The 25,602-nt window shown below is 39.5% G+C and overlaps 1 protein-coding gene across 1 annotated transcript in view; it reads right to left on the bottom strand.

Moving 5' to 3' along the window:
- Positions 1 to 1,666: 1,666 nt before the first annotated feature.
- csgalnact1a (chondroitin sulfate N-acetylgalactosaminyltransferase 1a) overlaps positions 1,667 to 25,602 on the bottom strand; it is a 39,514-nt gene continuing 15,578 nt past the window's right edge. Inside the window, exons 3-8 of the mRNA XM_022208552.2 lie at positions 22,942 to 23,158; positions 20,764 to 20,865; positions 7,900 to 8,078; positions 7,260 to 7,354; positions 6,961 to 7,042; positions 1,667 to 3,860 (exon numbers count right to left, since the gene is read on the bottom strand). Of these exons, the coding sequence (XP_022064244.1) occupies positions 3,565 to 3,860; positions 6,961 to 7,042; positions 7,260 to 7,354; positions 7,900 to 8,078; positions 20,764 to 20,865; positions 22,942 to 23,158 (971 nt within the window). The 3' untranslated portion in view covers positions 1,667 to 3,564. The remainder of the gene's footprint in view (positions 3,861 to 6,960; positions 7,043 to 7,259; positions 7,355 to 7,899; positions 8,079 to 20,763; positions 20,866 to 22,941; positions 23,159 to 25,602) is intronic.

Raw genomic sequence — 25,602 nt, 5'->3', positions numbered from 1 at the left:
CATTATGTTCCCAAAGAAGGAGGTCAGCTGACTACCTGAATATACTGAATGAGCAGGTCTTTACATCAGTGGAGTTTTTCTTCCTGATGGCATGGACATCTTCCAAGATGACGATGTTAGGATTCATGGGGCTCACACTGTGAATGAGTGGATCAGGGAGCATGAGACGTCATTTTCACACATGGATTGTCGTCCACAGAGTCCAGACCTCAGCCCCATTGAGAATCTTTGAGATGTTCTGGAGAAGACTTTGCACAGCGGTCCGACTCCCATCATCAATATAAGATCTTGGTAGAAAATTAATCCAACTCTGGACAGAAACAAATGTTGCGACATTGCAGAAGCTTATTGAAACGATGCCACAGTGAATGTGTGTTGTTCTCAGAGCTAAAGGTGGTCCAATGAAATATTAGAGTGTGTAACTTTTTTTGGCCAGGCAGTGCACACACACACACACACACACACGTGCGTGTGTGTGTGTGTGTGTGTGTGTGTGTGTGTGTGTTTCAAATCTTTCACGAAGAGTTCAAGTTGGAAGCCTTGTTTTAAATTATGGATTCAAGCTCTCAATAACTGAAAATTGGTCACCGACAACATTAAAGTTTTATCTAAAATTTCTAAAACAGAGAATCACTTGTGATGTACTGTTTTCATTTCATTTGCAGTCTTTTGGATAACCTCTTCAGTTTGTTTGAAAGAGGAGTCTTATCCACTCTATGAACCACCACAGTGACTGACCACAGACACACAGGTCCTAACAAGCTGGTACTATAACATTGTAAATTATATTTATTTGACATATTAACGTTGAATACAACATGTATTTATGTTGTTTAAGCATAATTCAGGGCAGCTGACAGTTAACTGCAGGCAATACAAATTTCGTTTCACTTTTCAACTTGACTGTTCTACGTGAGTAAACTGCACATATATAAAAATATTTAAGTTGTCTCACTGTAAAAAAAAAACAGGATTAAAAAAACCTTACCAGACATCGGCGGCTGTTGCATTATGGGTAACGTATGCGCCATGTATTAACAAGGAAAAATAACGGCTATCTATGCAATCTTTTTAGTTCAACATATGTTTTTACAGCACATAATTAAAATGTTTTGATGCTTAAAGCAGTAAAGCGCCTCTCACACAGATGAAAGGAGGAGGGCTAATTAATCACAGGGGTCTCTGTTGACCATTTTTACCTTTTCCACTGGATAACTTCCGGTTCTTATCCAGTTCAGTTCTGGACGATGAGGAACCAAGTAGCCTCCTCTGGAACCTGCCTGCATCTCCATCTGTTTGTAGGGGAACTTTTCTCATAAAAGTAGACTTTTAACAGCAAAGGATGGCATTTTCTACCATGATAAAAATAGATTTACTTTGTATCTGTGAAACCAGAAAAGTGTCCCATTACAAAAAATAACATTTTTTGTTTTAACTAGAAATTTTTCTTGACATTTTTTTTGTATTTATTTATGAAATAATGAATACGTTCAAGCTCCAAGATTAATTAATTTAAATAAATAACACATTTCTGAATTATTTCATGTAACATAAAGGACTCATGATGAAGCAAAATGAAACTTTTATATCAGACAGTTCACCCTATAGCTGGATAACACGTGATAATAACAGTAGATGACAGAATTAAACACGTTGGAATAAAATGTACATAATGCGCAAAAATGTTTATTTAACTCATTTACATAAAGTTTAAAAAAACTTGAAAAATTAAAGCAAGTCATCTGATGTTTCAAGGAATGCTTCAACTACAAGTCAAAAAGTGCCTCTTTTCAGACAAAAAACAAAACAAAATAGCTTGTTTTAGTTTCCTGTAAGGACTGAGGAAGTGCTGGAACATTTATTGAGAGAAGAAAATCTTTCTGGGCGACTACATTAAAACAAACAGAATATAACCACTGAGGCAGCTGATGAGGATGGTCACCTGCAGCATCTCTGGTAACTGCGACAGTTACATCACATTTTCCTTCATTATTGCCCTACGGATTTTCCCATCTCTTTTTCATTCTGTTTTTTTTTTTACACAAATCACATTTGACATAAAATTAAAAATATTATAGTCTCATTCTGACTTGTCAAGTCATCGTCAGTGTCAATAATTTTAATTTACTTTCTCTATACATTACTTTTGTGTGTTGACAAATTAGTAATGTCACATAAACACAAAGTACTCTACATGTTTATGCATGTTTTGTCCTAAATTAAACACTTTAAAATTAACTTATCTATAAATGCATTGTGGGCATAAACACATACATCTTATATTTAAAGGTCACTGACAAATATCTGGAGATAATTTCATTTATGCCACTCAGCACCATTTTCACTTCATTATGGAGGTGAATAATCTCAACATAATACTGTCCAGGCAACAATTGCTGATGGAATAAGAAAAACAAAAACCTGACAACATGTGGGCTTTACAAAAAAGCAATAAGCATAAATAAAATAATGGAGGTTATCGATCAATAATTTATATAAAAAAACATGTTTTACAAGGCCATTCCAGGCTTTAAGAGTCCTTCACTGATTGTTCAGCCACATGCAGGCCACGTTCCGTCCACTGGGTGGCTCCATTTCCCTACATATGAAAGCTGCAGGGAGGTTTAGTTTTCACTGACCATAAAAAGAGACAATGTCCAGATTTTATTCACAGAAGGCACAAGGTTATAGTTCAAAATGAGTCTCCATGCTTTGTTCTAAAAAGCTTTGAAAAGACTTTAAATTACAGGTGGATGATCCAGGAAATATGCTGAATAATGTCCAACAAACCTTCGCTCTAGTTGTGCAGATCCATGCCTCGAGCACTTCAGTCAGGCTTAACTGATTGTATCTTGAAGTTATGTCCTCATAAAGTTGTCTTTTTTAAATAAAAAAAAAGTCTTCACATTTTTCATTAAAGGAACAGTTTTGGGAACTATCAATCTGATTTCTAGCCGAGTGTTAGATGAAGTTGATGCCTCTCTTATATGGAGCTTCAGTCTGTGGTAGCTTAGCTTAGCTTAGCATGAAGACTGAAAACTGTAAAAGCTAAACTGGCTCTGTCTAAAGGTTAAAAATATCTTTCTGTTTCTTCATCATTTCAGTTTTCGGCAAGAAACAGTCCAACACAAAAAATACTTAAAACATCAGAGGTTGTCATTTTCTTTTAAGTAATTTTTTGGCCTTTATGATAGAGGACAGTGGAGAGAGAGACAGGAAATGTGGGTCGGATTTGAATCTATGACCACAACTTCGGGGACTATAGCCCCTATTTACGGGTTGCCCACTCAAATAGTTGAGCAATCGGTTCTTTTATGTGCAGATTAATTAATGAGTAAGCAGCTGTATTTAACCTTCTGACAGAACCAGGCTAGCCATTTCCTGTTGTTTCCGGTCTTTGTGCGAAGCTACGCCATCTTCATTCTGTCGCTTCACATTTTTAGTATCTTTGTATCTAAATCTCAACAAGAAAGCAAATAATGAAGGAAAATCAAGTTCTGACCGGCTGAGTTCACCTGCTCTGGTGTAACTGATTTCAGTCGCTGCAGTCACAGCTTTGGGACTTCATGTCTTCTTGGGGTTTGAGTTTTGCTGTTGTTTTTGCTTGCGTAGGTGAGCTTCGATCTCGTGCCTGAAGAAGAGCATCCCCAGCTGACCGTGCGAGGCCTCATTCATTGCCTTGGACTGCATGCACATGCGGTACTGGTCAGGAGGGAGCTCATCAGCGCATTGCTTCTCGTGCCACAGGTGGAACAAACCTCGCGACGGCGCTCGCACCACCAAAAGGTTGCTGTGGAGGTATTTTCTGTAGAGGTGGACGTCTTCACCACCCCAGCCTTTGATGTCGATGTCAAAACCTCCTGAGAGAACAGAACGAGAACATAAAGCTGTTAGCGCATCATCAGAGGATGTGTTGTTGTGTAATGTGGAGATTGTATGTACAAAGATTTTTCTCCACAATTTATGTTTTCAGTCTTGTGTTTATTTCCTTTCAACAGATGCTGATTGTGAGTCCTAATTAGAGTTTGCAGCCTGTGATCATAATCACACTGTGGTCTGTTTCTTGTTAAGGGGTCAGTAGCACATTTTGAGTTTTGACCAGACGTGTTTAAACCGGCATCTTGTAGATGTCTGAAGCATTCATGCCAGCTTTTTCTTGCTCTTTGTCTCCCTGCAGTTTTATTTTGATTATGCCGTCTGTCTCTGTCTCTCTTTTTTTTAACTCAAGCTGTAGGGCTAAACAGAGATAAGACAGATATCTGAGCGTGATGGATGACTTGTTCATTGTCTCTGAGTGTACAATCATGGCCTAAAAACATATTTTACGTCTAGCGAAGACCATAGACTTTCATGACTAAATGATGTTTATGAAGGAATAGTTGGGTTTTTATGGAAAACATATAATTAATTCCTTGTTAACAGATAGATGAGAAGTCTGATGCCACTCCTATGTCTGCACAAAAACATGAAGCTACAGCTGCAATCAGCTTTGTTTAGCATTAAGAGCCTGGTGGCTCTCTGTTTACATGTTCAAGAATGAGCTTTGGGCTGCATCCACACGAGACACTAGTAGATTTTAATTTTAAAATGCATTATTTATGCTACATTTACAACTAGCATCCACAGCCCACTTGCAATTTGGGACTTCTAAAACGGAGACTTTTGGAAATGCTGCTGATCCCGTTTTAGCTGGAAAACTTCGCACTTGCATTGTGGTCTGGATGATGAAAAAAACAATGACAGTCACCAATGTTCAATTTCCGATTGGGTCTTATCAGTCGCTACGTGTTGTTTCCTGAGTTATCGTGCACATCATGCTATCATCGGACACTTTCCTGGAAGAAAACTGACTTTAACAGAGAAAACGAATTAGAGGTCTTCCCACACGATCTGTGTCCGTGAATGGTTGTGTAATATGCTTTTTCAGGCATGTCAGTATCTACTAAAAATATTTCTGAAAGTGAGCTAAAACCATTGTGTTTTAAAACACTGTTTTAAAGTGAAAATGTTAACAGTGAACATGTTATTGTTTCTGCATCCATGTGCAGAGGATCACTACATATTTTGAAAGCAGACAGAAGAGGCGCATGTGGTTCTGTTCACTTTACAGTTGGTACTCTGCTATGCAGACCATCGCATTGTTCCTCATATTTAACACAGAAAAACACAGGCGTGGATCTTTCCGAAAGGCTACAACTTTGCTGTTTTGACAGAATGTAGCGTCTGGCGACAGACTGGGCTGTGCCATGCTGTCAGTGTGAATATCTCTGGGGTATGCTGAGCAAAGCGGTTGGACACGTCACAAGATTTCTGGAGAATTTACAGTTCTCCACTTTGTTGGGGCACCTTTGATGAGAGCAGGCCTGTGCAAGTTATAGGAACACCCATGTTCATCAGCAATTACTTCAATTACAACTATTTTAATGATAGATATAAAGGTGTGGATGAAGGAGAATCTCCTCAAAACAAGCATTTGTTTTGAGTGCCATTTCTAGGTACATTTGCAGTCTGAAAGCTTCCAGTGTGGACAGTCTGGTCAGACACAAATTTGCCTTTGCTGACATGGGTGGATGATGAAATTTACAGCATGTACCTTTGCAGACCATAGGCAAAGAGCCTAAATTGGACTTTATGGTTAATTCCCATACGGATTTGTTTGATGTCTGTGATTACATATGATAGATGGAATGCGTCCCCTAGTGTACAATGCAAATAAATACATTTCTTTACATAAAAATGTCAAATTTACTACAGCCAAAGGAGAGATTTTATTAATTTTGTCACCATGCAGTTTTTTTTAGAATATGCACATGGAGCATTACTACAACAAAAACAGGACCAGTGATACATTGTGAGAACTAAGTGGCCTGCTTGGTGTGTAGCCAACCATGTGAGCAGTAAGTAGAAACTACTAAAACTAGCCAAACTGCTAAAACTAGCCAAATGATTTTTTAAAATTATACATTTCCATAATTTGACTCTAAACACATAACAGATAATACAATAGATTTATCTGGTTCTCTAACTTCCTGGTCAAGCATTCGGTCTTTCTGATATGCAAGTTCACATTTTTCAAGGCAAGTGCTGGATCAGAAAAAAAAAAACAGAAGGAGGAGTTTCACAAACACATCATGACTCACACATGTGGAAAGGAGGCATTAGAGGTGCTGGTAGGCAGACTGTGTTAAATTTCAGCAAAGCCACGCTAACGGTTTTCCCATATTCAAGCTGAGATGCTGCCTGCTGAAGCTAAACACTCACTGCACAGACAAAACAGTGGAATCAATCTTCTCTTTGTTTATTCATTTGGATCCCCAGGGGTAAACATAAATAAACACATGTACTTGCATATAACTCCCAGCAAGAAAGTGAGTAAGCACAAGTTTTACCCCAGAATGTCAAACTATTCTTTAAAGCCATCATCTGGCCTTGGAGCTGTGCTTTACACTTCAGCACAGTTAAGAGAGAATATTTGCATGCCCTTGTGTGCGTGTTTGCACTAAAAACCATGAACTCCGCTGCGGACTATAATTGATGACACTTTGGTGGGAAACTAAATTGATGTAAATCTGTCTTGAGAGCCAATATTCCTTGCCCAATATACAGATGGAGCGGATGCGGGGCGGTGAGATATGCTAATATATGCTGCTGCTCTGAGCTGTTCTGTGCATAATAATATAATAAGATCTCCTCCCTGTTAAGAAAAGTAATGCAATACTGAGCCATTTGTGTTCTGATGTTTTTTATGTCCATTAAGCTATGGCACCATTAGCGTAGCAGTGTGCCTATTTTTGTAGCCACTGAAGTAGCTCATTTTTACCCTGCATTATGTAACGCCTCTACACAGATAATCAACCCCCGGGAGCTACTGTTTATGAATTCCTGCATTGCTAAGACTTCATGATGGGCGTGAGCACCATACATGTGGTGCTGTGAATGCTGTTATTCTGTAATATTTACCTATGTTGATGAAGTCGGACCTGTATTGGCATGTCATTCCGAAACCGAAATCCCTCCAGAAGCCTGTGTCTTTCTTGATCACCTGCAGGGAAAAGAACTGAGCGTTAGAGCTTATGAAAAGAAGCGTATCACTTCAACACACACAGGAAGGATTTGTACACTTCACAGCAGGGGAAGGGAAATATTTCTAAACCTCTTAGAAATGTAGCACCACACTGAGTGCGATATTTTCCACAAGTGGATTGCACAGTGTTTGGAAAAAAGGAGGGAGAAGACGGATTTGATTGTGCGTCTCTTACCAGCTGTTGCTCCACAGGTGGGACGTGCTCTGGACTGCCGTAGATCAGAGTGGGGTTGTATTGACTGAATAACACCGGGTAGAACACCTTTTTACCTGAGATGCAGAGAAACAGCAATGAATGTATCTCTAATAATTCTTGTCTAAGTCATATTTTTGATATCTACAAATCAATTTTGTCTATCTGAAATAAGAATTCCACATATCCACATTTAAATTAATGAGATTCACAATCCCTGCAATGCAGTTTTTAATTCAATCAAATATATCTTTAATTTAGCACAGCCAAACATATTTTATTTATCTTTTTGGCTATCTCAGATGAATCAAAAATCCAATAGTCATCTGAAACGGAAACAGTGCAGTCAGAATTCTTTAAGTAGTTATTCATATCCTGAAAAAAAGTATTTCTGAAAGCTGGTTTAACCAAAAAAAGTTTGATTGACACTTCCTAATTGCATTTATACTTTTATTATAAATTCATTTTGGCTCTTTCAGTACTTATTATACAAGATAGCTCCATACAGTTTCTGACTATCTGCAGCGTAATTACAGACAGCTTCAACTGAAGTTTGGACTAGGCATAAATGCATTCCTTGCGTCTTTAATGTAAAGTCCATTAATTTGTTCCGACGTCTCACCGGGCTGTGTGTTGAGTCGGCAGGTGTTGAGGAAGTCGGCGTTGAAGTAAATGTCCACGTCACAGAAGAAAAGCAGCACGTTCCCTGCCTTCCAAGCTCGAGCCCCCACGTCTAGACCCCGTCCCCGAGAAAACTCCTCGTCCAGCTGCAGCAGAGTGTAGTTCTTGAAGTTCGCCTCCCTTTAAAGGTACAGGGACAGAGACACACAGAAGCAGAAGTCAGTCATCTTTCAGCACAAAAAAACTGATGTTACATGTTTGATGAATCTATTTGAAACAAAAGATCTTATCCAAATGAGATGAAACAGTTCTTGCAGCGGAGACGAAAAGAGAATACAAAATGTTGTCCTAAAGCAAGACTTCATTTCAGTCAGGATTTTGAGGAGATATTCTCTGCTATGATATAACACAGATTCTTCCCTAGAATATCAACACTACATACTTTGAATAGGTGTTATTAAGTATGTATGGCATTTCTTGACCTCTGTTTTATGTATATATTCCTTGTATTAATTATGTTTATGCTGATATATTTCACATCAATAAAAATTCTGTAGTTGTTTGGCACCTTTAGTTAATTCATTTCTCTACTGAACTTTAATCTTGCTCCTTGAATTTCATGCAACTTATTACTGCACCGAAACGGAATGTCTGATGTATTATTTTTTGTTTAGTTATCATTTTTTTTATCTCATTTTATCACTTGGTGGCAATTAGTTTGAGGCCATTTAACTATTTTATCAAGCAATTAGTTTAGGAATGTGCACCACCAAAGTGCAACATAACCTGAAAAGATGAGGGCACGAATCCGCCTTCTGCATTTCTACTAAATCTTGGGATCCTCTGCCAAAATTCCATCTTAAATAACTATTATATTTAATCGTCTGTTGTGCCTTTTGTGCCTTTAGATGAAAGCATAACGGCTGTATGAATGCTCCTCCAAAAGTTCACATCACTTCACAAACTCTTGCTCTTCTCATCCTGATTCTCCACAAGTTTCAACCGGAACCGACAATTAAGCACGCTGAAAAACAAAGCTTCCTCCATCGCTGGCCTGGCGTTTTTCAAGGCTGTGGTACGAGGAAAGAGAAACAGCTGGATCCAGATGTACACAGCTGTGGCTTTTCCCCTTAACCATAACAATTCACACTGTTAGTGACTAATCCTTTACTCACACACACACACACACACACACACACACACACACACACACACACACACACACACACACACACACACACACACACACAGAGACAAATACACAAACTCACACATGCACTGACGCTGGATAGAGGATAGTGAGGAAAAACTGGTTCACATGTCTCACTCTGAAGCAGAACAAACAGGATCAAACCTCCTACTTGGTTCATGTGATGTTGGGTAACACAACACATGGAAAACAGTGGACAGGGGGCAGGTACACAAAGGCAAACACACACAGCTTTGTTAGAGGAAACCAGGATGACCAGAGGAGACATTTCGCCCGAGGCAGCTTGAATCATGCTCCCCACATCACCATCTCTCTGCTGTTTATGTGTGTGAATCGTGTGCATCAGTGTATTTATTCATGTGTGTGTCTGTGTCATTGCCTTTGTCTCGCGTTTATCCTTTCAGCCGCTCCCATAAATAAGGCAGAATGAAACCTTTTCATCCACTACGGCCCTAAATCCCAGAGAAACATAAACATGAGGCCAGTTACGAGCATCTTTTTCGTCTGTCTGAACAACAGCTGCAGTAAAAACATCTTCTGATGGCTTCAGACAGTGGATGAAATCTTTGATAAAATTACAATGTGTCTGGATGTCGCTGTCCATATGTTCTTATGTGCTGTCAGTCAGTAGGTACGTCACAGAGCACAGTCTCCACTTCTGTCTACAGTTCATGAATCGAAACAGAGTCAGTTTGTTTCAAAATCTACACAGAGTCCCAGGAGAGGTGAACCCACCCGCTGGCACTAAACTGTCCACAGATGGCGGAGATGGAGAACAATAGCTGTGTTTGTCTCGAACAATGCTAATGCAACACCAGTTGATTCAGTCTCAGCTCTAATGGGGAAAAGAAGCTCATTTGTCGAAGAGGAACTGTAAATTTCTAAGAGGAGTATCTCAATGACTCAGTGAGCAAATATTTGCTTAATTATTGAAAACACACCAGACAATATAATAACATTGAGAAATTATGTGGTTTTGGTTTTTTTCCTTCTGTTTCAAAGGAATAGTTTAGGCTTAGTTACATTCTGTTAGGGTTTGATGGGAAGATTGAATCAACTTCAATTCATTCATTCATTTTCTTCTGCATATCCGGAGTCTGGTTGGGGTCTCAGCAGGCTAAAGAAGGCAATCCATCATTCCAGTTACTCCTGGGAGATCCCGAGACATTCCCAGGCCAGATGAGATATGTAATACCTCCAGGGAGTTCTAGGTTTCTTCCAGGATCTGGTTCCAGTTGGACATGCTCAGAAGATGTCCAAGGCATCCTCTTTCTCTCTCTTAAGTCACGCAGCATAAGTAAATGCTGGTGTGGTTCGAATGAGAGAGCGCCATCGTCAGCAGCAGTTCTAATAGCTTCCGCAATTCCAGTTCCTGTGATCTCTTTGATGTCGCCAGGCCAACTCGCTGCAGGTCTACTTCTCTTTCCCTTTCCATTAACCATCCCTTGAATGATTGTTTTCTCAAGGCAGTGATGCCTGCTAGCATGACCAAAGTAGCTGAGTTTCCTTGGGATGATGTTAGTGTTTTTTTGTTTTTTTTTAAATTCCTAGCTCCCTGAGTACACATGCATTTGTTCTCTTGTCTGCCCATGGTATCCTCAGGATCCTGCAGTAGCAGCACCACATTCAAAAGCGTCCAAACTCATTTTATCTGCTGACTTCATAGTCCAGGATTTGGAGCCACATGATGCCACTGCAAAGGCTGTTGATCTCAGTAGTCTGACCTTGAGGAATGAAAGAAGTTTACTTTTCCACAGCTTGGTCATGTTTTGCACTATGCTTCAGGCCATTACAAGTCTTCTTTTGATCTCTTGGGTGCAGTTCCCTTTTGCATTGATGATCGAACCCAGGAACTCAAAGTTTGACACTTCTTCTATGATATAGCCATCCAGAGAAAAGATTCTTTCTGCACCACTGTGGCTATCGTCAACAACCATGATTTTGTTTTTTTTCGTGTTCAACAATGCATCCTAGAATGCATTCAAATGAGATGTCCGTACTACCTCAGCAGGCTCATTTTGGTGTGAAAGAGCAGCAAGTCTACAGCATCTCTACACTCCTTGCATCTCTAAAGCACCTTTCTGACATGTATTCCCTTCCATTAACAAGACAGCAACTAAACATGGCTTTATGTCCGAAAGAGAATCCTGGTTACTTTTATGTAAAAGTTGTTACAACAATCTTATTAGGTCCCACCTAGAAACATTTCCATATCACTTTTAACGTGGCACAAGCATGAGCAACAGTACTTTGAGTTATGTGATTTTCCACATTTCAGCACCAATTTTCACAACAATTTCACTTCTGTTACAAACTAAAATGTCTAGAAAAAATAAAACTTTGCTGCAAAGAAGACAGAAGATGTCAGATTAATGAGGTTCACTAGTAATAAATGTAATCCAGGTTTTGGTAAAATGTTGTCAGGAGGTGAGATTTAGTTTGTTGCTTCCAGCTGTTTGTAGTAGTCTTTGCTCTAAGCTTATTAAAAACCAGCACCAGGATTCACACGTATGTTGCCAAAGATTTATGCATAACTAACAACAGCAGTAACTTAATTACTCATCACTTATCCTGCCATGGAGACAGGATCGATCAGCATCTAACAGCAAGTCACAATTTGTACTTCTTCTTCTTTTTTTTTTTTTTTACCTCAGGTGAGTTGTCTGACAGAGTTTATAAGCTTCATTTAAATCAGTTGTTACATAGTTGTGAGTTTATTACAGCAGCCAGGATATTTCATTAACTGTTCATTAAGTAAGTCAGAAATCATAAATAAACTAGGCTATTAATTATTTGGCTAGTTCGAAAGCTTGGTCTTGATTAAGATGTCGTCTTTTGTTATTCAGTGGATTATCATGTATGATACCACACAAGATGTAATCTTAAACCATGGGTGTGTATCATGGCTCTCCATCACTGTGGTGTATCTCAACACAGCCGTGAGGAAAATCAATGTAAAAGTGACCTTTGACTGAATGACAGGATGCTGTCACACTAACAGATTGATGAAGCAGAAATGTTACATATCTAATATTTCAAAACGGCTTATGCCTGACTTTGTATGCTCAGACCTGTACGCTAAATACGAAGAAACAGCTAGCAGTCAGTTAGCTTAGCTTAGCATAAAGAGTAGAAACAGGGGAAATGCATGAAAACTTTCATTGAGCAGCTACATGAAGCGATTTTGACACTGAAGTGTTTAAAAGTATACAATAGGTTGTCAATAAATAGTTTGCAAGATTACACATGTAAAACTTGTTGGCTATTACTTTACTAATTATTCTGAACAAAAAATATGTAAAAGTTATTATTTTACACTTTGCAGATTTAAATAGCATAATATAATGTGATTTCAGAGTTGCTGATGCCAACTTTGGTAACTTGTCCTAAGACAGGCTAGACTGAGTGTAAGTGGTTGTACAGTGAGGGGTATAAAATGTTACTTTCATTAAGTCAAATAAGTGTGTTTTCCATATTCCGTATTGTTTCTACAGAACAGATTTCTGGCCTTTGTAGATGTCTTTTTGTTTGTTTGTTTTTTACATTTCTACACAATTAAACAACATTATAAGTATGTTTGTGGCATATTTGGGCCCAAAGCACTAAACACTGTGAGTAGGTTTCACTTTGAAAGGGAACTGAATGGATGTAAATCTGTCTTGACAACAAACATTCCTCACTGAGAAGAAGAGGATATGCAAAGTTAGATATAAATACTATATTGATATATTGCTTGAAGACTCCAGCCACTCATCCTTTGCATTACCTGCTTCATTCTGTAGAGGGTTGTATAGCAAGGAGCCGCTTAAATATTTGAAGGAGAGAAAAAATCTGCCTTTGCACTGTAAAAAATAAAACAAAAAATCGACTGCTAGTTAAAGATGTTTGTACAAACAAGATACAACATAGCAATTAGTGGGCTTCAGGGATATTTACCTCTGGACAGAGCCAGCCTAGTTGTTTCTGCTTCTTTTTAGTCTTTCTGCTAAACTGAGCCAATTGTGTTCTGTGCATATTTATGTTTTTAAAGACATGTAGTTTTAAATAATTCATTAGTAGATAAATGGTGGTGATAATATCTTGACTGCTAATAATATTTAGGGGAAAAGGTGCTTGTGTCTATTTCCAGAGAGCCAAATCTCTATTCATCCTGGGAAGTGCATGGTGTGTATGTGCAGGTCTGAGTGCTTTAGCAGTTTAAATAATGCTCACAGGCATTTGGATGTGTGTGTGTGTGTGTGTGTGTGTGTGTGTGTGTGTGTGTGTGTGTGTGTGTGTGTGTGTGTGTGTGTGTGTGTGTGTGTTCTTGTACTTGCTACATTGTGAGGACCATTTTCTGCATTTAACTATCAAAGTGAGGACATTTTTACAAAGTGAGGACATTTTGGCCGGTCCTCACTTTGAAACAGCCATGTTTGAGGGTGAAGACTTGTTTTTAGAGAACAGGTATGAATTGAGGTTTGGTTAGGGTTAGGGTAAGGATTAGGGTTAGGCGATCAGTTGTGATGGTTAAGGTTAGGGTAAGGCTCTAGGAAATGCATTACGCCTATGGATGTCCTCACTAAGATAGAAGTACAAACATGTGTGTGTGTGTGTGTGTGTGTGTGTGTGTGTGTGTGTGTGTGTGTGTGTGTGTGTGTGTGTGTGTTCTTGTACTTGCTACATGGTGAGTACCATTTTCTGCATTTAACTATCAAAGTGAGGACATTTTTACAAAGTGAGGACATTTTGGCCGGTCCTCACTTTGAAACAGCCATGTTTGAGGGTGAAGACTTGTTTTTAGAGAACAGGTATGAATTGAGGTTTGGTTAGGGTTAGGGTAAGGATTAGGGTTAGGCGATCAGCTGTGATGGTTAAGGTTAGGGTAAGGCTCTAGGAAATGCATTACGCCTATGGATGTCCTCACTAAGACAGAAGTACAAACATGTGTGTGTGTGTGTGTGTGTGTGTGTGTGTGTGTGTGTGTGTGTGTGTGTGTGTGTGTGTGTGTGAGTCTGTGTGTGTGTGTGTCTGTGTGTGTCTCCCAAATGCAAGACTAAAAATATGAACGCAGGCACAGGCGCTACTGTTGTGTGTTAAGTGGAGTCCACTTAATCCGCACAATCCTTGTTTTCTAAATTACTTTTTACATCCCGCTATTTTTCTTCCATCTAACCAACAGGCAGCAGCCCCTTTTTTATGGCCTAAAATAGTCAATTTGTTTACTGTAGGCGTGATGGCTGGTACCTAGTAGCAGCTAAATTGTTGAAATTGTGTCAGAGTGAGAAGCCTGTAAAGAGCTACCCTGTTGTGTCTCAGCAGCAGGTCTGATCCTGTTAGTTCTGCTCAGTCAGGACAGGGAGGGGAAAACTGACTGCAAACATGATGTTTGCTGAATACAGTCTTGACTATAAGCTCTTCATATGTTCCAACAGTCAGGCTTCTTTTCATTCTCAAGGCTTTTATGGGACATAAGAGAAGCATGCTTGCTTTTTAGGCTAGCTCTATGGATGGCAAGGTTAGTCACTTCACCACTTTGGCCCACACTGAAAAACCTAACGACTACTGGATGGATTGACAAACTGTGTACAGGCATTCATGGTTCCCAGAGGACAAACCCTGCTGACTTTGATGATTCACCATCTTCTCCTCTGTAGCCACGACGAGGGTGATATTTATGACTTTAATGGGTTTCAGACCTCCATGAAATTTGGCTCAAATGTTTAGGTTTTTTTTGGACAACTTTTATTTCTTAATTCGTCGAGGCATATTCCTGCCCAACTAGAAAAAGAAAAACAGATCAGTATCACACTATAACATCAACATCCATCCATCCATTACCTATACACCACGTCAGTAGGACTGTGGAGGGATTGGAGTCAATCCCAGCTGACTTAGGACAAAGGCGGAGGTCACCCTATCACAGTGCCAGAATGACCAATTAGCTACATGTTTTTGGGTTGTGGGAGGAAGCTAGAGTAGCCGGAGAAAACCCACGCATGCACAGGGAGAACATGCAAACTCCATGTAGAAAGATTTGAATAAGGAAATGTGCAGGAGTGGGTAAGTAGAGGAATATGGTTGAAGTTGATTCTACTTTATGTTTGAGTTGAAAGATTCTGTTGATATTGAGCACAGTGGCTGATACGGTGATAACACTGTGATACATATGTGCATATATGATGTATGTATAATGCTTTGATGTGCCTTCAAAGGATAATGATCAGACTGTGTGACCAGTACACAGACATCCCTATGATGGCCATCTTAAAATGCTGTTATTTAAAATAACACGTCACAGATGACAAGATAAATACGCTGCTAGACGCTGGCATGTCAGCTAAAACCGTAAAGAGGTGCCTGAATGTTCACAACTGCTCTATTTGTTGTCAAAGAAATAATTTCAGACAGCTGTGGATGGATGTGTCCAACAACGTAATCCTGTCTCTCAAAATGTGCGACAACATTCCACAAATTACCATCAATAAGCGCATTAATTTTGTGCATCACAGATGTGCCGCTCTACGCAATGCAAATAATGGACACATTGACTTGATATTTCTGGTTAATGACCCCACTCTCAATGTGTCCATTATAATTTCCATTATATTCGTACACGCTTGTTTCATGACATCCATTCTGTTGTAAAGATGCCGTATGTTGGAAAAACAAATATTTATTCCTTCATGGTGAAAATAATCAAATTTGACATAACATTCTTTGTTTTGTTCTGTATTTTTTATTCTCTATAGAGCAGGGGTGTCAAACATATGGTTCGAGGGCCAAAAGCGGTCCTCCAGAGGGTCCAAACTGGCCGTCAGGATGACTTTGCAAAGGGCTAAAATTGCAGAGAAGATCCATTCATCCATTCTCTATACACCTCTTTATCCTCACCAGGGTCACGGGGGTGCTGAAGCCTATCTCAGCTGACTCGGGCGAAGGCAGGGGACACCCTGGACAGGTTGCCAGTCTGTCGCAGGGCTACATATACAGACAAACAATCACACTCACATTCACACCTACGGGCAATTTAGAGTCACCAATTAACCTCAGCATATTTTTGGACTGTGGGAGGAAGCCGGAGTACCCGGAGAAAACCCACGCATGCACAGGGAGAACATGCAAACTCCATGCAGAAAGATCCCAGGCCGGGATTTGAACCGGGGATCTTCTTGGTGCAAGGCGAAAGTGCTAACCACTACTGTACTGTGCAGCCCTGCAGAGAAGATATTAATTGTAAATTTATAAAACTACAAATTTTAAATAATTTAAAGATCTTGACAACCTGTGCTGATCATAAAGCAAAATACTATACTTCTGAGTTCTAGATAGACTGTGATATTTAAGATGTAAATTACATGTGTAAAGGATAAAATGCGGTACAATATTGTTGAAATGACCTTAAAACAATTCTTAAGAATTTCCAGGTTGTTCATAATGTTTTCTCAAAGATTTTTCATTAAGTGTGAACATTTTCAGAATGTACCTGTATTTTTTTCACACTAAAACAAAGGGGGGGGGGGGGGGGGGGGAATTTGGAGTTGTTGTTATTTATAAGTTATTATGCTATTATTTTAATGGTCCGGTCCACTTGAGATCAAATTGACCTGACACCCCTGCTATAGAGTATTCTTATAACGTGAAAACATCTTTTCATACCATTCTCAGGTTATAACAAGATTCTGATCTGTTTTGTTTTTCTGGCGTGGAAGCAATGCACTGCCTTAATCTGCTCCTTCTGGTCAAAATGTCAGTTTGTCAAACACTTAATAGCCAAACAACTAAAACCAAGAACATCCCCATCAGCCTCAGCTGTATATTGTGTTTTGTGCTCTGCCTTGGCTCAGCTTTGCAGAGCTACTAGCAAGCCTGCAGACTCTGATCTGCTTCCATTTACTCATCATCTCTCAATATTTTCTGATGCAGCAAAGCCAGTCAGCAGCTGTCTTCTCCCTCTGTTTTTTTTTTTGTACCTGTGGAGAATTTAAAATGACTCATTTCATGTTTGGCTGTCACCTGGTTGCTGTTCACAGAGCAGGAAAAGCTGCTGTTATCCTCTCTGGACAATACTGTACAATAAGAAAACCCTGTGCTCTATAGTAGGCTGGGGAATAAGCAGTCCACGTACGTAATGGAGAGGTAAGCACAGGCCATAAAAAATGTAGACTTGTGATGACTCTCTGGCTGAGCCCTCAGGCAAGACAGCTACAAGTTAATAACGCAGAGTAATTTGCAGAATGGGTCTGTAATGGCGATCTGCAACGGCACATGCTCTCTTCAGAATGAATATTGGATAGCTTTCAAACTCATCTATGATTTGGACTTCGTTTCATCCACTCATAATCTTCTCTCAATCAACTTCCGCTCAGCGTTATCCTCTGGTTTCCTGCAGAGCTGTCAGAGGCTCTTCAGAGGACTGTTGACCTGTCGGTGAACTAAACGAAATACCACAAATTATGACAGGCAAGTTGCTACAGTAGAAAGATAAAAGTTGTAGCCGAAGGAGTGACAGAGTGATCTCATCCTCTGTTTTTCTTTGTCTATTCACACTTCTAGTCTCTTTAGTCGTCGTCCAATTTCCTACATCTGTGTTTTTTCCAGGTTATTTGGCCTCTCTCGTCTTATCTTTACACCTCACCTCTAACTGCCTCTCCCGCTGTTTTCCCCTCAGCTATCATCTCCCTTCTGCGGCTGAAACACAGTAATTATTCATATGCATTGACTGGTATCTCCTTAAAACAGAGCACTCATTCTTCTCCCTCCTTCACACACAATCTCCCTCATGCTCGCTCACTATCTGCTTCTCCTCTCTATCTCGTGTTGTTTTGAATCATTATTCTTGAGCATGTAAGGCTCTGAAACTTACATGCCCCCCGATGGTTTGAGTCTGAGTTCACGCTTTGAAGTGTGGATGTGTAAGAGAAATATCTGACAGAACAGCAGCCGAGTCTCTATTTTAAACAGCATCCCTGGTGTCTGGGAGAAAAAAGCTTGAAGACTGAGACCCTGATTTTTCTGGAGCAATGCTGTTTTGTTTTTGTGCCTAGTTTCTGTTTATTTTAGCTTTTGATACAGTAAACTGGTTTGATTTTGGATAAATGCCCCCAAATAATTATCACCTGAGTGTGACTGTAATGTGATTTTAGAAAAAAAAGACGAATAGCTAGGGGTTGTTTGTGAGCAGAGTTTGTAGGGGTGAATTTAATTTGTTGGAAGGGCAGCACAGAATCTTATCAGCCACTAATGATGGCAACACTGCTGTAAAGAGATATTGACTTGTTTTGGGAATTAAGATGTGTGTGTGTGTCTACTCTCATTTGAACTGTAGCTTCGTGAGAAGCAATTCAGTTTGACACTTTCAGAGAACCGACACTTTGGCCAGTCCTCTTATTTTAAGGTTTGGTCTTGGGTTTAGAGGGTTACACTGGAATATAAATGATTTTAGCAAAAGAACTAAATAAAATAATCATTTTCTCACATTTGAATGCATGTAGAGGATGACCAGGCAATTAGTTTAAATGACTGTGGAAAATGATTAGTTCTTTAAGCTATTTATTTAGTAAAATGACCAAAATTGGGTTCAACGACTTTGTGCTTGTTTTTCATTTAAGGATTCTTTACTCTTTATCCAGCACAACTGACATAGCACAATTTGAATTTATCCAGTTTTTTAAATGATTAAAACCCCCTCCAAGTTAAAAAAAACACATTTCACTTTTATTTGCTTTTTTTTTTTTTAAACCTAGTTACATATTCAAATGGTGTTTTTTTTCCCTATACAACATGAGCGAAAGAAGAAGTGAACAGCATGGCTGAGCATTTCCACCTTGAAACTGTAGCGTCTCATAAACATAGACGCAGGGAAATAGTCCCAGCAGGGTTGAGCTTTCTGCATGGTTTTACCTCTTGAAAATCTATTTCTGATTCAAAAATCTTTGACTGAATTACTCCAATATTTCAACTTGTCATTGTTTAGTGCAGAGTAGTTCCACAGTGGTTGAGAAGAGTCGTAGGTGAGCTGGTGTGCTTGAGTTGCATCAATTAAGTACGTGCAGGTGGAAAATGAGGCAAGAATTTCATAGATCTGCGCATTCTAGATAAAAACAACAGTGTAAAGTCACATCTAAGTCATTTTAGACATGAAGGACATATTTTCAAAACTGCTAACTGTGTGGTGCTGAGATGAGATGAGTTCAACAACAGAAGTGGAACTTTAAATTTTTCCAAACTGAATGGCATTTACTTTGGGCTCAGAAGTACTTTAGGCTTAGAGCTAATTAGCATGTGTTAGCAAGTGCATGCTAACATTAATATTAGCTCACTTCAGCCCAGCAGACTGGCTATATCTAATAACAATCATTATAATCATAGTAATTTTAATTGTAATTTTAAAAATATTTGGGGGTTAGTCAGACAAAATGAATGAATTCCTGTGGGAGCTGTTATTTTGTGATGGACTACTAGAATTATTCATGACTTTCATAGCACTGATAGATAACGGTTTAAAAAATTAGCCTTAGTTGCAACCGCACACACATTCATGCAACTTTCCCTGCGAGCCTAATACAAGTTTTATCTGTATCTGTGCCCATACTGTACGTGTTTGTCTGCTTTGGGTTAAAGATAATGGAACCACAGGTAGTTATCTTTCAGTGATGATTCCTATTCATTTCAAGCACAGGCGGAAAGCTAGATAGAAGAAAAGAGGGGCACAGAGTTGATTACAGGCAACGATTCCCATCCAGATATGCTGCTACATAACTGATGAACACATTGTTAGACTGTGAGAAGAATATAAAAAGAGTTCAAAGCAGAACTGCTGCTCTGGGAGAAAAATTACAGGACACTGATTGCACCTTGACTTCAGCACCAACTGTTCTCAATTCTGTGCATTTTTCATAGAAGGCTTTTCTTATTCCCTTATGAATGCATCAATGCTAAAATCAATAAAATGTCAGTTTTTTGTGTGTTTTTGTGATCTTCTTTCCAAATTCACAGGTTCTGAATTTGCCTTCTTTGCACGCCATGTGACACTTTACTTTAAGAGTATGCAATGCTGCCTTTTTTTTAATCTCTACATTTTCCTCTCAACACAAAGAGACAAAGAGACGCTGTGTGATACTGGAGATAGTCCGACTGATTCAAGGCCGCACAAAAACCTTCGAGGCTGGGAAATCAACAAGCATCACCATAGCAACCCCCTCAGGGAATCTGCGGCTCAGTCCACAGTGGCTCTGACTCTTGATCAGCCGACAGCGATCGTCTCCAGAGGTGTGGGTGTCAAGGTCCGTGTGAGAGGGCAGCTTGAGTCAGGGATGATCACAGGCGTGTTGTAATTTATCTGTGTTGGCTGGTGGCTCTCAGCTCCTCGGCATGGGTGGCACACTGCTACATTATTCATCAGACAGATGACTGGCTGTGGCAGGACGCCGAGCCAGGAGGTGTGTGTGTGTGTTTTGTGCTAGTGTGTCGTGAGAGAGAGACAGATTATTAAAAAAAAAAAATTGAAGAGACGTTTGTGCAATCGTGGAAATAGCGGAAATGTTTTTACAGCGTCTGCTTCTGTGAGAGGGTGCGTGACTGCGGCAGCTTTCGTTTCATTACATAAATTGCATCTCATATTCTGCGTTTGGCCTCTAATTCAAATATCTGATCTTGGCCGCTGTTCCAACCCACCTGGATGTGTTCTCAAGAGTGCTGCGGACTTCGCTCATCTGCTCTTTCCCAAAATACACCACTGTCAGATGGACCCGGCCGTCCTGACGCACACAGACTTCCCTGCACACAAAGACACACGAACACACTAAGGAAGGGACATAAGGGATGAAAGCATACATTAACTAAGTACAGGGAGATTGGAGAAAGGAAGAGATCAGTGTTCAAATAAGGGGTTTTAAAAAGAAGGCACCTGTTTGTATGTTTTATTGTCTCTAGTGCTGAAATAAGAGAGTCAAACTTGTATAATTAATCAGAATTAAAGAATTTCCCCATGTTGTCTTCTGAAATGTAAGGATTTGACAATTTTTTCAGTTTTATACAGCTATAAATTTATTTATTGGGGTTTTGGAGTCACACTTGGAAAAAACATGCATGAAAAGGCTGATTCTGCTAGATAATTCACAAAGAAATTAATTGACAGTGAAAATTAACTTAATTTTCAGGTATATTCCTGGCTCTTCCTCTTATGGCACATATTAAGTCACAGAGGGAGCTTATTTGCGAGTCAAAGAGAGACCAGGTGGAGTTGCCTAAAGGCGCCCTGATGGAGATATGTCAAATATATCACGCACATGCTGCAGATAATACACCTCTCCCACGAGACTCTCACACATTATGCACAGATGTGAACACACATTTGTCAGAATTTTCCCCAGAAGCACATGGGGGAAATAAATCCTCATAAAAGTCAACTAGATGAGCAGAAGATAATTAAAAATGAACTACGTGCCGAAGATACTGAATAGTCATGAATAATACAATTTTTTCCTGTCATTATAGAAACTGTTGTATAAAAGGCGCTCTCTAAATGTCAGCATTATTAAAGTAAATTGATTTTTTGCTGGGATCTGATGAGACATTCTGCAGTTTGTCACTGGGACCAGAGAGCAAAAAAATCAGTTCTAATTATTTTATCATGCAAGATCCTCATTTTAAGATCCACAGCTCCTGTCTGCATAACTTGCAGTTGGTGTGAATTCACATTTTATCTCCAAATTCTGCAACATATCATTAAAAATGCTGTTATATTCCTAACTGCACATAAGGAATTTGTAATAAGCACGCAGTTATTCAATGTTAACCTCCCTAAACATTTCCTCACAAATACGAACACACACGGTTTCTGTTAGTGCACCTTTAATATGGATGAGCATAAAGTGTTTGCTCAGCGACTCGCCAAGTCTTTCAAGTAAGTACACTTCTTGCCACGCTGTATATCAACCACTGCTGGTCTGCCCAGGGGGGCACTTTAATGGGCTGCAACACTGCTACTAAGCAGGATTTACCATGTAAAAAGAGCTGTGATAAGCAGCAGCGGGAGCACAATAAATCACAGACATTAAGGAGGACATTTCCTGAACTGACTGTGACTGACTGCAGAGCTGAAACAAGCATGTTTTGCTGTTAGGTTTTATGCTTTGACTGCTATTCACAATATAAAAGTGAAATTTAACAAAAGCGACAGAAGTGAGTCATTTTATTTTTACCTTTCTGGGCTCCAATAACACAGATTCCGACCTTTATGCTATTTCTTTATGAAAAATCCGTCATTATTCTGTCTCATACACATACTAGCTTGGATCTACTCGTGAATAAATCTACACCGCATACTATATTTAAGATGCATGTCAGCTATACTCATCAAAGATTTGTATGAAATTACATTCCTTGTGGTCCTGACCTGACTGATGAAAAACGGAGCTAAGATCTGTAAGGACCTCTATATTCTTATTCTCGTCATTTAAATCGTTCTCAGATTTGCTTACATTCTGATTACGCCTTCCAGCACCAAACTAAATTAACTGATAACATTACACATGCAGTTTTTTAAAAAAAAAGTTAATTACATGTGCCTTCTCGAATAACGAAAAAACGTGGTGTTAATTTTCTTTCCTCTAAGCTACCCCATTCCTTGTCCTCATCTGCGTGAGCCTCCATTAGAATGTGAAACTGGAACTGAAACTGTGTTTTAGTAACACCAAGTATCGCATTTTACTGAATTAGTTACGTGTGATACAGAGAACCATCATGAATAATTTACTGTGGTGCTTCTGCTTATGCCACGTTGGTTGTTTGACTTGGCAATTAAAAGCTGTAAATACATTAAGAATTCAACAAAGGTTCGCCAAGCCTCACCTGAAGTTGTGCATGAACTGTTTGAACTTGTCTGTTCGTCTGGACAGCGGGACGATGATGTTGATCGGGACACTCGATGTGTCCACCTTCTCATTTTTCACCTTCAGCAGCGGTCCGAAGGGTCGGAAGAAGACCAGACGTTTGAATTCATGACTCGACTCCCCTCTAAAGGTCAGTTCATAGAGCGTCCCTTTGTCTTTTTCTGTACGAGTGATACCTGATGGGTGAAACACGAAGACATGAACTCACGACCACAGACTGTAAATTAAAGGTGAACACAGCGATCATGGCATCTCCCATTATTTTGTGGGCTGCCATTTTGAGAACCTTGAGTTTGCAATTTTGCAGTTGCCATCTGATGGCGAGAACAATACACACAGCAACATGCTAGCAACCTGTAAATTACAAGGCAGACCGTCCTTAAAAAAACACAGTTTTATTGCCTATTGTACTCTAAATGAGACCATAATTTACAAAGTGAACACCATGTTGTTTTCAAAAAGTCTTGAAACTAGCAATTGAGACCATGAACTTGTTGGAAAAATGTTTACTGAAGTAACAAACTGAGTGAGAAGTAGGGCCGTTTTCTCATAGCATTATATATAATCGGATTTCATTTCAACCAAAATCACTGCCCCCTGCTGGCAGTTAGAAAACATCATCTTTTACATCCATCTTTTACATCCAGTCAGTGAGAACGACCAGCGCACAACTCAGCAACTGTCAGCGACCAGTGAATAAAATGCTGATGCCTACGGCCCTGCGCAAATTTAAAACAACAGTAAGAGCCTAGACAGCTATGTTAGCAGCAGTGTGCGGCTGTACTTGGTGTAGTGATTCTGATATTGAACCAACTAAAAAATCAAAGTATTGGATAGGGCTAAATTTAAAGCCAGGGGATCACCACAGTTACCACAAATCATCACAGGGGGAACATAAATGTCCGTATTAAAGGAATAGAGCAATGCTCCTAACATGAAATCCTTCTTTCATTATCTCTAAACCTCACTAATCATTATATTATATTGTGCTTATTTAAGCCGTACAAAACCCTAAATGTAAAAGTCACTAACTGAGGTTCATAATTTGGATAAACTTGCCTTCTTTTTTGCACACAGTAACCAGGCCAGCTGTTTTCTGCTTCTTCAAGTCTGTATGGCAGTATATGCTAATAGTCTCCATGCTCTGGTACTATATTTGCTGTACAGGGAGTCTTTTCATGCAACACTCGACAACAAAGCAACAAAGTGTATTTCCCAAAATATCAACCTAATCCTTTAGCTACCTATGAGCTACCTTCTAGTAACTTTGGGGAAATGAGGTAAACATTAACACATAGACATACAAAACTAAATTCTAAATTAACAAACAAATAAATGGAGCCGGGGCACAAAAAATCTGACTGAACTTTTGTTGTTTACATCAGTTTTTGAAGTCAGATTTTAGTTTGTGTGTGTGAAGTTCACTGTGTTTTCCTTTGTCACAGCTGACTTTATTTTTCTTGATTTCCCCAGAGTGCGGCTTTAGCTTCATTAGAATTTTGTGTGTTTACAAAGGGTCATGTTTTTTTCCTTGTTAGTTTTTAACGTCTATTTTTAAAAATTAAACAAAAAGCGAAACATTCTCAAAGAAACACTATTTTTAATACAAGTATTGTCATTATTTCTTTGTGTATCTGCCATCAGTTCTCTTTGATGGACTGACATGTTTTATGTAGGAAAATAAAGAGGGCATATGAGGCTGCATGAGACATTGTTCATGCACTCTGCTGCTGTTCGGCCAAAAGCCATTACTGTATATATGCAGGGAACACACACACACTGAAAGAGAGGCTATTCTGGTCATCAGAACCAATTTTCTTGCTGCAGGCCTTACGTCAGCTTGTTCCCCAGAGAGAAGTTGTTTTCCAATTACTCTGCCATTACTAAGATTATTATTTGCAAACTGACCCAGCGAGGTTGGTGAAGGAGGAAAAAAAAAGGAGGAAATGGGCTGTAGAAAGCGAGAAGTGAGACCAGAAAGAAAAGAAACAAGTAGAAAACACATCACTGGAAGGAGGCATATGGTCTTCAAAGACAGCTTGGAGACAGAAACAGAGCAGACAGACAGACAGATGGAAGAGAGTCAGAAGATGGAAGATAAAAAGAGGAAGAGCGAGAACAGAGGGATTTCTGTGGGCAAAGATTTACAGCCTGATTGCAGCCTGAATTAAGGCCTTCCTGTGAAATTGGCCTGCTTCCTGTGATGGGAGGCCTCATTTCCCAGAGGGACCCGATAAGCTTTCATTTAGCAAATATGTTAAACAATTTGGACTAAATGCCTTCAACTCCTGTCTCTGTCTTTCTGTCTTAATGCACTGCACTTATTCTGAGAGCACGACTCGGTGGCTGGTGAGTTCACTTTGCATACCTCCAGTGTTTGTGTACAGTTTCAGCTCACTAGCTTGTTAATGCAGCCCTGAAACTCCTTGAAGATGCTTCCACAAGTCTGGCCATCTTGACTGCCTTTCACTTGTCTGGCTGGCTAGATAAAATGCTGTTTGTTCAAGATTTGCTTAAAATCGATGTCCAAGTCCATCAAGGGCTATTAAGCGCCAAATATGAATGGGGGAGGGGGAGGGGGAGGGGGGGGTATTTCAGTAAAAAGCAAGATGCACTATTG

The sequence above is a fragment of the Acanthochromis polyacanthus genome, chromosome 18, assembly GCF_021347895.1.
Source record: "Acanthochromis polyacanthus isolate Apoly-LR-REF ecotype Palm Island chromosome 18, KAUST_Apoly_ChrSc, whole genome shotgun sequence".
NCBI lineage: Eukaryota > Metazoa > Chordata > Actinopteri > Pomacentridae > Acanthochromis > Acanthochromis polyacanthus.
Note: the sequence above shows the minus strand (reverse complement) of the source record. Positions and strands in the feature narration are given on the sequence as shown.